This window comes from Neltuma alba, unplaced genomic scaffold (assembly GCF_004799145.2).
Source record: "Neltuma alba isolate B1F8T4 unplaced genomic scaffold, ASM479914v2 tig00005888_pilon, whole genome shotgun sequence".
Lineage (NCBI taxonomy): Eukaryota > Viridiplantae > Streptophyta > Magnoliopsida > Fabales > Fabaceae > Neltuma > Neltuma alba.
In genome coordinates, this window is record NW_021634271.1 from 3,658 (window position 1) to 16,373 (window position 12,716).

General features: G+C 35.1%; 1 protein-coding gene across 1 annotated transcript; it reads right to left on the reverse strand.

Moving 5' to 3' along the window:
* Window positions 1-4,895: 4,895 nt before the first annotated feature.
* Window positions 4,896-6,808, reverse strand: LOC114748992 (probable polyamine oxidase 5). Its single transcript, XM_028937452.1, has one exon. It carries the CDS (start codon window positions 6,705-6,707, stop codon window positions 5,091-5,093), a length of 1,617 nt encoding a protein of 538 aa, XP_028793285.1. The 5' UTR covers window positions 6,708-6,808; the 3' UTR covers window positions 4,896-5,090.
* Between the last annotated feature and the right edge of the window lie 5,908 nt (window positions 6,809-12,716).

The window sequence follows — 12,716 nt, forward strand, 5'->3', positions numbered from 1 at the left end:
TTTATCGTTATACTGTGTTTATAGAGAGATCGTCAAAAAAAGTAGATATAGTATTTCACTGTTTACTGCTTCATACAGTTTTGGAACCTGTAGTAATTGTAGGATTGAGTCCTTGTGCATTGGTATGAATGGTGATAGTGGAACATGCTGGGGGAGATTAAAATTATTACATTTTTGCAAGAAAGCAATTTCATCATCTTCTTTTTTTCTTGTTTGATTTTATGTAATAAGAATGTTGTGATAAGAAGTTGGTTCAGAGTTCTAAGCTTGTTGATATACTTGAGCAAGGTATATTTCTTAATTCCAAGCACTTTAGACAGTAAGTGGAAGCAGATTCAATTATCAAGCAGGAAGAAAGAAGCAAGTAAGAATAAAGGAGGTAGCACTAGAAAGGAAAATGGATAGCAGATAAACTGGATCAAGAAGAAATTAGAAAGTCATTAATTCATCATATAATCTATACTGTGGGCAGTATTAACACATGCATTTGAGACAACCCTAGGTCATAACTGATGAATATGACATTGGAATCTGGATTAGGCTCAGGTCTTAAAAATTTCAATTCCTCTAATATAATTTTGGAAAGAAACTTGGGTTATTACTGCCCACAAAAAAATTGGAGAAAAACTTCCACCCGATTCAATTAAAGCTGATGATTGAAACATAAGATGTGACCTTTAATCTCAAAAGCTACATTTTCACTTGAGCGCGTATAAATTTTCATTTGATAGCCCAATTTTAATTTGAACCAGTATGATACTTGACTTGATAACATGATATGGTTTGCTCAGAGGAAAAAAAAGATAACAAATAGGAACTCTAAAATTTTTGTATAGTTTGCTAGTTTGACACAGCCAAGATTTGTTCAGTAGTATATGTTTTCAAATTAAGGTGAATTTGAAAATTAATACGAACAAACATCACCTAAAAATCCACTGGCGTTTCAGTTTCCTCTCTCCTCAAAAGCCAAAAGAACAATTATACTTAATCTCCCTAAAATCACCAAAAACCTACTTTTTGTTGTTTAGTTACTGATTAATCTTACATCATATAAGAACCCTCGGCTGATAAAAATTCCAATGGTCTTCCTGTTAATCCAGGGAGTAGCGAATCAATTACTATCTCCAATCCTTCATATAAGATTTAGTTTGCAGTTGAATTGCATATTAGATTTTATATTAAGGATCAGAGGTAGTACGCTCAAATCTCACCTCCTTTTTTCTCCTCAAAGGAAAAAAGAATACTGAATGCATCTAACAATTGAGCGAGAGAGAGAGAGAGAGTCCTCGCCTTCCAATAAACTTCAAACACTACACAAAAGCATCCACCTCTTCCCCAACAAAACATAAAGAGAACAAAAGTAAAGAACCACTTTGTTTCATATTTCTCCCCCATTATATAAAGTATTAGCTTAACATTGTTTGGATCCATGTCTTCCAAAACAAGAGATTCCAACACTGTCCTTCTCAAGCTCTATCAAGCACATGTCCAGCTAAAAAACAATTGTGCCTTGGTTGCTCTGCTCCCAGCACCGTGAAAGCGATTGTGGGCCTGTGATAGCTAAGTTAGTTTTTTCTGTGAAAAAAAAAAGTTTGAGCAAGCTGAACTTTAAAAATTCATTAAAGTTAAGGCAGAAGCAGCCTTCATAATGAAAGAATGATTATAAAAGTACTTAAAGATTTTTTTTTTTTTAAAGCAATGGGGTCTTCAATCAATAGTGAAATTAAAACATATGCTTTTATAAGGTATGAGTTTAGTTCTTACCAATTAAATCAACGTTGGCAAGTTAGTTTCACCATTTACAAGGAATCAATGCAAGTTCATAAAAATATGTGCCAAAGAATTCCATCACTCAAAAAACAATTACTGTAATGAACCAATATTTTAGGGATTTGGGAAACATCAAAGCAGCCTATCTATGAGTCTAAGACTATTACTACATCTCTAGATTCCACCTCTCAGGATTTAAGCAATATGCTAGTTGTTATTTCTTTATGAATATCTCTACCAGGGTTTTCCTAAAGCCAATTTCCTATCCCCAATGTGATGACTTACTTAAATCTGTCATCTTCCTACTAGTCCCTATTGGCTCTTTCAGTTTTGAAAAAAAGTTATTCTCTTTTGATTTATAGGAGTAAAGGGAGATATAGATACATCTCTTGATCTTCTATCATCAAACTTTTAATATAAGATATGTAGAAAAGGAAAAGTAGGATCATTATGATAAAGAAGTTGGACACATGAAGTTAAAGAAATATTTGTCCAAAGGTGAAGGTGAAAGGAATCATAATACTTAAGAAACAACTATTACAGTAAACCCAATTGAATAAACAGAAAATCAATGATAACCCTGAAACAAAGAGACCGTATCTTTTTTTAATGCAAATTTTCAACCAAAGTAATGAGGATTTTGATGAAATGGGCTGATTATGAAATGGATACAGTCTGATTTATGACATGACAACATATTTTCAAGCATGAAAATCCCAATCGTGCTAGATTATGTTATAGGGTGATCAGATGTAAATAGGTTTTGAGCTAAATGCAAGTTTTTCACCTTTTTCCCAAAAAAAAAAAATAACAACAGAAAAGCAGTAGACAATGGATTTGAAAAAAATAAAGAGATAAAGAGAAAAACCAGAGAGATTTATGCCTTTAACATCCATTTCATTGAGAGAAGAGACCCACGATGTGATTCACATTTCATAGTTCATTTCGTGTTGATGTTTTCTGATTTCAGATGGTGCATATGAATCATTTGGATTTCTGATAAGTACGTGACGTGAGTGAAAAAAAACAACAAACATCATTTTATTTTGGCTCAATGAGAAGCAAATTACGTGGACAAATAAACCCCAACTTAAGCAAGCAAACAGACAGCTCCTAACAACGTCAAAAAAACAAAAAACAAAAATCTGTCCAATTTGCACGTGTCGTCAATTCAATGGTCCTACCAGGAAACTTTCACCAAATCAAAGGGGCAAAGAAAAAACGTAAAAGCTTGACAAGGCTTGTGTGGCATAAACTATATTATCTGAAATTCTGAACTTGAAAGATTACGATCTCATTGATGTGAACAGTTTTTCAAATTCAAAGATTATTGGGGATGTCAACTTGGTTTCAACAAAAGAAATCACAGATTTTTGTGGGCAATTATTACGTAGAGCATTGTTATTGGAGGTTGGCCATATACCACAATAACAATAATTAGAGGCAAAAAGGCCATGTTTGAGCAATTAACATGTTGGATTAAACAATTTTGAGTGGGGTAGGGGAACGTAAATTCTCGTTTGTTCGCTTATGTATCAGACAAAAACTAGGTGACAGATTGGTCTATGATATGCAATCATCAAAGAGTGATTGAAGCCCACGAGTGGCATAAAGAGACAACATGTGGGCCTTCCTTGTTCCTTTCTTTTCATTTCTTTTTTCTTTTTTTAAATTTCCTCCTTTTCTTTTAAACTATGATTAAGCAAAGGGGAACTTGAGATAGGGAACAGATCAGAGATCTTGGGAAATCTCACAATAATGGGGTCACTTTGTACATATCTTGATTTGACCACACAAAAGGACACCCTAAACACTCACAAGCACAAGCATAAATAATTCTTAGCAGAAACAGAGGATCTCTAGCTCCAAGGCCAAAACTTGATGTGGTCAGTGAATTGAGATCCACAAGATCCTTCACAGAAGGACCTGATGTTTTATGCATAATACCCAAACTATGAGCATGGCATGAAAAAGAAGTGAAGTCAGTAATTTCTATGATATGGGTCCACTTTGAGAGTAATCACAGCTATTGATCGAGCTAGTTTTACAATGGGTAGTACATTATCAGATGGATCGGATTAGACATAAAAACACGACAATGAGATAGGAAGACAAAAGTATCTTGTAACAGTTGTGGACAGTCTATATAAGCGTCTCTAGTGTGGATTTGCTTTGTATAGAAATCTAAATGGGTACAACAATTAAGGTAGGCCAGTTTTGTTTTGTAAGAGAGCTATGTCTGAGTGTATACACGTACACAGGAAGGAATGGGCCCTGTCATTTCTGTGAATCCTGACCAAGTGAAGTGAGCTTCTGCACAAAAGATCACTGCAATCATATGGCCATAAGCATCTCCGATTCTGTCTCATTGTTGAGGACAACTTGGACTGACTGACACCTACTGCTTATGGGGGGGGGGGACGACCTGCCACGTGGGACCCTCCTATGGGTGCCTCCTCCTACCCTCATGTGCATAATCTATAATTTAGCCAGCTCATTCATTGTCCCAGTTTCTCATAGGTCTTATCTCACTCACACAAACCAAACTTCGAAGGCAATCAGTTTGTCATCATTGAATCTAACGGTATGGGGAAATAATTATAAGGGTCAATCTGTTGTCCTGTTTAGGACTTAAAATCAATTTATAAAAGATAACATCAGTTGGTTTACTCGATACGAGGCTTTTCCTATAGCTTTGAATCTCTATTATCTCAATAAGCCTTGTCTTTATTCTGATATTTCCCTCACTCGATGCTAAAACATAAGTATCTCTTGATCAATAATATTTGAGACGATCAATTTATATAGCTTCTTCTATGCATTTTTACATTAAGTACTTGGATTACTTTGGAGTTTTTTTGCTAAGAAATAACACATAAACGAAGACTCTGCAAGTGATAAGCCATAGTTGAGAAGAGAAGAGTCTGATGATGAAGAGATTAAGAAGCCACGCTGGAAAGAGCCGAGTTTAGCGGATCCTGTCCATTGAAAGAAGTAAAACACACAAACAGAGTAGCATCCAAAGCTTCCTAGCCCGATATAAGATTCTGTGTACCAATAAAAATATTATCTTATTCCTCTACAAGATTAATAAGAAAGAAATGAAAATGAACCACGCTCACGAATGAAGAGAAAGTAATGTGGATTAAAAAAAATAACTTCTTGCAGTACATTAACCCATCTCTCTCTTCTCATCTTACTCCCTCGTAACTTATCCTCCCTCCAATCCCTCACCACTTTCCTTAAAGAGAAAGAAAGATGTTTGAGATGAAAATGGGAATAATTTCATCATAGCGATTAATGTTGAAAGATTTTAAAAATTAGTAGTTGTTATGAATCCCAACACAGTGATAATGCTGAAGAAGCCTATTGGCTTCCCTAAGGCCACTGAAGTAAGCTCCATGAGTTGTGGAATAATGGGTTCTGTGAGTAGCTTCCCCTGCAAACAAAATTTGAAGTGGAGGCAATGAACCAAAACTACTTCCACTACCTTTAGGCAATGGCTCTGCCATTTTATCCAAATCATCACCACTTGATCCTACTGCCACATAACTATAAGACCCCAGGAATAAAGGATCAGTTCCCCATTTACTCCTCAACACTTCATTGATTTTCACTTCACTTGGGTCGTGAGAAATCTCCTCAGAATTCACTTTCCCATTGGATAATCCATGATTGGAAAGAAAGCTTTGAAGTGTCGTTGAAACCCCATTAATGATATCTTCATCTTTAAGTGACTCTAGAGCCAGAGCTTCTTCTCCAACAAACCAAGACAAGAGGACTCTTGAATTGTTGTAGATGGGGCAAAGTGAAGATGTTCTCCTCATCCACCATGGGATTTTCTTGTGCCTAAGCTCAGAATCAGGTGGATGGAACACCATTTTCAAGTAAGGGAAGCCCTTGGAGAGTTCATCCTCTTTCTGGCTCAATTGAAGAAACAACTTATTAACCACACCAAAACCAAGCCTTGAGATTGCCCCTGTCTTGAAGGAAGGTAGAGGAGGGTAGAACATACCTGATTTTGAATCTTCGTTACGAATTGCAGCTTTTAGAACTCCAAGTGATACTGTGACAATGACATGATCAGCAGACATAACAGAGCCATCACAGAAATGTAGCTTCACAGGCATGGAACAACAATACCCATTATTTGTGTCCTGCCTCTCAGGCAGCCACTCAATCTTGCTCACTTTTCGACCCAATTGGACACACCCAGGTGGTAAAACAGAGGCTAGAGATTCGATCACGCTTAAGTAGCCTTTAGCAATGGTGATTTCTTCACCAGGGAACATTCTGTACTCGCTCTCTGCTTTGTAATCCAAAGTCATGAGGTCAGAAGCAGATGTATGAGTCCTTTGAATGTTCTCATGCCTTGCGAAGATGGCTTCCTCAAGTAACTTCCTACTCCAGCTTCCATAGCCTTTGAGCTCTTCGTCTCGTTCTTTCATAGAAGCCCAGTAAGTTTCGAGACCTTGCCGGAGAAATGAACCAAGACTCTGGCTTCCTGGGACTAGCTTGGAAGCTTCGGGGAGCTTGCCGTTATTAGCAGCGCAGTCCATGAGATCGTTGAAGAGGTTGGTGATGGAGTCGACAACGGAAGGTTCAACCTTGAATCCGCCTTCGGCGACAGTGGTAGGGTTGTCATTGGAAGAGCCATCCATGCACTCCCATGGCTGGTCCGATTCTAAGGAATGATTTTCCTGAGCTATCTTGTAAATGGGACTGCCACCAATTCCATGAATCCAAGTGGCACCCATTTCAATCCTATCACCACCGAACTCCGATGTGTTGATTCTGCCTCCAATCCTCGGTCCACCTTCGACCACACAGAGCTCGAACATGTCCCTGGAACCCGGGGCCGTGTAGAGCTTATTGGCCGCCGTGAGACCGGCCATTCCAGCTCCTATGATCACAATCCTGGCTTTCCTGGCCACCATTGGTAGAATACAAAGTGAGAGAGATCGAGGGAGGGAACGATGAGAAGTGAATAATAAACTTCAGAGAGTCACACGGGATTTATAACAAGGCTCAGTTGATGATAATGCCTTTCTTTGTCATATTTTCTTTCTCTCTGCGAGGCTCAATGAATTGATCTTTATAGTAATATAATGAAGACCCCTCACATACGCCTCGTTGCTTTTTGTTTTTGGGCTCGCAATGAATGTTACGTCTCCAGATCACAAGAAAATGGGAGGAATTCAAAATGATATGTTATTTCTCTCTCTTTTTCTGTGACCCAGGTCTAGGGGTCGAAGACATATGAGTCAGCATCGAAGATACTTACGCAACGAATATCACACTAATTTGTAATTATTATTTTTTTGCCAACCACACCTATTCGTAGTTACAATTTTTTTTAGAGACAATTCTATTTGAGATACTCTCAAGTATTAAATGTGAGCACCTCTCTTAGTGAGAATTCGAATATTGGTTTGCCATGTTGTGAGGAACTAGTCCTTTCTATTAGACCCAACTCTTTGTTAGTTAGTAATTACAATTTAGTATGACAGAAAAAGGCCCTAAAAATAGCATGTATATATAATTATATATTACTTCCGATTCTTAATATAAGAAATTATTTAATTTTTAATTTATTTTTGAATATAAGATTCTAATTTATTTTATTTTTCATATTTATCCAGCTTTCTAAAGTAGTCTCTGTAGGTTACACATGTTAAAGATTCTGTCAAATAATAATTTTAGCTAGTACATATTATTAGTAAAGGTATTCTATGAAAAACTACTTATTTATCACAAATAACTAACTTGAATAATTTTTTTTAATCTTTTCAAATTAGTCAACTAGACTTTATATTAAGAACATGAGGCAGTACGTTAGATGCATTACCATTTTGGTTTTCCGTATCCCAGACGAGATAAAAGTGTACTTAAGTGTTAAATTTTAACAAAAATAATACTAAACAATTTAAATTTATTTTTTAATAGATTAAAATAATCATATTTTGATGTGTATGTGTCTTCATTATAATTATAATGATTTTATCTCCGCGATTTTATACGGATATCGGATATCCTAAATTTATATAGTTTTAAGGGGTATATGTAGCATGGGGGGGGGGGTGGAGTATATGCCGCGAAGCGGACCAAAAACTCTGAAAACAAGAGGAGTATGAACTTTAGTCTTCACTATTTCTTTGAAGAAATTATTTTTAATATTATTTCCATCAAATTATATTCCTTATGTTAATCTCCCAACCCTCCAATTCTTTCCATATGCATGTGCTATTCCAGTTTGATTGTTTCTAGAGAAGGCTTCATTAAAAATATAATTAAGTTAATAAAATGCTGGTTTTGATCGATATGTTCCCGATGCGTAAAGCCAACTAGTTAAATTAATTACGAACAATCATGCATGAGCAGACAAATCGTCTCATACCAAAGTCAGAAGAATTTGAACAAGCAACATAAATTACTACTGATTAGCTAAATATTCGCGTTCTACTTAATCATGTTTGGAGTCATCACTAAAATGTCATTACAGATAATATAAGAGAGATATGCTTGACCACGTAACATATTTGTTTGGAGTTGTTTAATATAAGTAATAATAAATATTTTTATGTAAATTGAAATAAAACTCTTATTATATATTATCTCTTACCCTTAATATAAAAACTAAATAACTAATTTGTAGGGAGTAAAAAATTTGTAAATTTAATTATTTGTAAACTTTTTTCAATTATTTTTATTCAGGCTCTGTTTGGATAGCACCCCAAACCATGGTTTGGGGACCCAAACCATGGTTTGGGGAAAATGCTACCCAAACAGCCTCTCCAAAAACCAAAACTATGGTTTTGGAAAAAGCAAAATTTTTTTGCTTTTGGAGAAAAAAGGGAGAGTGTGAGGGCCTATATGATATGTATCTTATTATTTTTTTTATAAACATATTTTTTTATAAATATATTTAATCTTATATTTTATAAATATATATAGACATTAATTATTTATTAATTATATTATCTTATGTATTATTAATTATGTTGGTAAAAAACATATTATTAACAATTTTATTTCTTCAAATTAAAATATATCATAAAATCTATTTTTCTGTAATTATCATATTAACTTATGTCTTTTTTTTAGTAATTTGTATATATAAAAAGTGCTTCTGATAACAACTATCCAAACACTCTCACTTCTCAGAATCACTTTTTTACAAAATCTATTCTTCACAAAATCTATTTTTTCCAGAATCTATTCTCCAGAATCACTTTTCCAAACCACGGTTTGGTTTCATCCAAACACACCCTTAATCATATACTCGTGAATCACGCTACTGCATCATTAAACAAACTGCTTTTAAATGCTTTAACTACCATTTCGAACAACTCGTCGTGAATCATACCAGTGCGGAAAGAAACGATGAATGATTACAGGGTTAAGGTGCATCTAACACTTTAAAATATTTTTTTTAAATGTATTAAGCACTTTAAAATATTTTGTGGTATATTCAGTATCCTAAAATATTTTTTTAGATGTGTCCAGTACCATAAAATATTTTTTGATGCATTTAGCATCTCAAAATATTTTTTTAGGTGCCTCCAGTACTTAAAAATATTTTTTGGTGTATCCAGTACAAAGGCAAAAAAAATATTTCAGAATATTGAGTGCCTCTAAAAAATACTTTAGAGTATTGGATGTATTACAAAATATTTTAAAGTGTTAGATGGAAAAAAAAATACTTTGAAATGTTGAGTGTAATGATTATAATATGATAGTGACAAGTCAAAACCCCTATCTAGACTCTAGAGCAGCTCTCTCTCCCCCCCCCCCTATATAAATTAATCCGCATCGTGTCTGGTGAGCAAAGTTTTGTTCTTGAGCTTTGAAGGAGGCTTCATCAATCACAAGACTCCACAGGGCATCACATGCCAGTTACTCAAGTCAAAGACTCTATATTAATTCCTTCGAGCATCATCATCATCAGGCTTTTTTTTTCACATTAATTTTCAGGAAAATGACCCCAGGATTATTCATCCATCATTGTTAATCAAATCTAGCGTAAGTATAGGGTAACTAGCTACTCTAGGTTTGACCCGGAGGGGGGGGAACCTAGCTGCTGTGGTTATAAATGTAACGCTCTACGGATCCCCTGCTCGTAGCGTTCATTAATTCCTTTTGCTTTCTTTTACTTTTTGCCCTCTTCCTTCTGCGTTTAAACCCAAATAGTTTGTCGTTTACTCCATGACATATAAATAAACACGCATATGCTAAGGATGAAAACAGACCAGATCAGGTTAGGCCTCACCCTTAACAGGCCAGGCCTGTGGTGAGGCCTATTGGCCTAAGCCTAACCTGTAGCCTGTGAAAGGCCTTTTATTTGGTCTAAGCCTGGCCTATAATTAGGTCTGGCCTAGCCTGTGACCTGTTAAAAAGCATGTATTTTTAATCAATTGTAAACATATATAAGTCAATTTAAAATTACAATAACTTAATCCAAATCATCAAAAATCCAAACGAAAAATATGAAATAATCAAATTAATACAATTGTTCTTGTTACAATTGCAACAAATCATCAAACAACAAAGTATTAAATCTTCAACACAATTTCTTCTTCTTGTTCAAGCACCTGAGAAGAAGAAAGCAAATATATATTAGATCATAACAAAATTTAATAACTAATAAATATAAGAAATGGTATTGTTTTCAGAATTCAAAATTTGTAACTTTGATTTCTTTTTCAAACCATAATTAATATACTGAATAATCAAAGTTTGGGTAATTAGAGACCCTTTTGATCCCAATGTTTAGCAAGGTTCGGAGGAGTAACTTTTATCAAAATAATAAAAAAAAATTATAATGGCATACAGAACAGACAAGAGCATCTATTAAAAAACCAATACATGAAAATAACTTGCGCCACTTTAGAGTTGCAAAAGGCATAAGGATACTGTTCGTTGTTTCAATGATAAATTTTCAAGGTTGGGAATGCAAATCTCATCATTATTCGTTCAATTTTGGAATAGCCTTCTAACACAAAGAATACAAGCATATCCATGAAAATGTATGACATGAACTCGAAAACTGCAAAAGTTCATATCTGAATCATGACTTGCAGTTAAATGACTTGCAGTACAGTAGGAAGATCGCATCTACAGAAAGAATTGAGTTTTGAGGCAGTTGAGGGTTAAACTACCAGCGGAAATTATTTTGACTCAAGTATAACTTGTATACACATAAACACATACTTCTGAATGTGAGAGCTTCAGGAGACAAATCTGTGAACAAATGAGGGCTACAACACTTGGGGTCTTTGCACGGCGTCAGCAAATTAGAACCAACGATCAGGCTGCAACATTCAGTATTCTCAATCCAGAAATGAAAGAATCAATAGACAGAGCTTGACTATATATATATATATATATATATGACGGAATCAAAATGCAGAGGCAGCAGAGCGTCAACTTGAATCTACCTATTGCAAAAGCAATCAAGCGAAGAACAAAATGGAAGACGAAGGGAAGAAGGAAAGCATGTGCGACTAGCTACTGAGTACCTGAATGTGCCGCTAAGAGCCTGTGCACCACTGCCGACTACCTTCTAAGTTTTGACGTTTGCTATTTGCCGAGCGCCAACTAGAGAAGGCAAGAAGGGAAGAAGGGAATCAGCCGAATAAGAAATGGGAGCAGTGACCTAGGTTAAATTTCTAACACATGTGAATTTACAATTTTAACCTCAAAAAAAAAAATAACAGGCCCAGGCCGCCTGACAGGCTTAACAGATTTATTGTCAGGCCTGAGCTAGCCTGATAAGATAAACAGGCCCTTTTACAGGTCTGAGCCTGTTCTGATAGTTAAATAGGCCAGCCACATGCCCCTGACAGGCCGCCTAGCTATTTTCACCCCTACTCACAGTGGAGATTGTCGAGATTAATTAATAGCTGTATTGAATAATATTTACACACACACACTCTCTCTATATATATATATATATCTGTCATTCCCGCCTGATTAAAATCGATCATATATGACTTTTAAAAACAAGAATCAAATCTGATGACAAAGAACAAGGGGGGAAAAGAAAGAGGCTAACTACACCCTCGTTCGTGAAACCTGTCATCTTTGGCCAGCCACTTTTCATATTGAGTTGCCATATAGGTATCAGGAATAAATGACATAAAGCAGGATCTCACTATTGTTGAGCTATAATGTATTACTCCCTCCAATTCAGAAGCGGTTTAAAAAAAAAAATTCGGAATTGACAATGTAATTAATAATAGTTTTCTACTTTTACTTTACACCGTATTATAAGGAGAAGAGAGAACTTTGAAGTTTCAATGCAAGGGAGAAAATAGGTAACTTTTATCAATTTAAAACATATTTAATGACTTAACTAATATTTTTGGGTTTGCGAGAAGGTTTAACTAAATTGAAGAGAGTATTTATATACTCAATTCAGTACATAATATAAATCATTTTAACTAATTTATTAATATCAAAAAATGATAGTTAACTCATTTTCTAAATTGAAATTTTTTTCCAACTTTTATTCATATTAAATGAGATTGAGGATGAAAAAAAAAAGAAGACAAATTGACAGACAAGCATTAGTCACTTTCAAGTGATTTTAAGCCATCACTCTAGAAGTAACTTATATTGTCCACAGTATTGAGTATGTTTTCTACTTTTGTTAAAGTAAATGATAGTTGTGATGGAGACCAGCGTATGATATATACACACAAACATATCTCACCGTCATGAATCTGACCGGAGGGAAATTGAAGAGTGATTGTGTGTGGAATGGGTGCAAATCATGGTCCTATATATTAATGTGTTCATCACTTAATTCACTTTCCCTGTTACCCTACATCACCACCTTTTTTTGTTTACTTTATTTACATCTTCAGGGCCCTCCAAATCCAACACAGATACCATGACACGTACAACCCTCCATCATTTCTCTTCTTTTTATTATTCATTGTTCC

Coding starts and splice junctions, on each gene's coding strand:
- LOC114748992 (XM_028937452.1), bottom strand. CDS start 6,707: ATGGTGGCCAGGAAAGCCAGGATTGTGATCATAGGAGCTGGAATGGCC.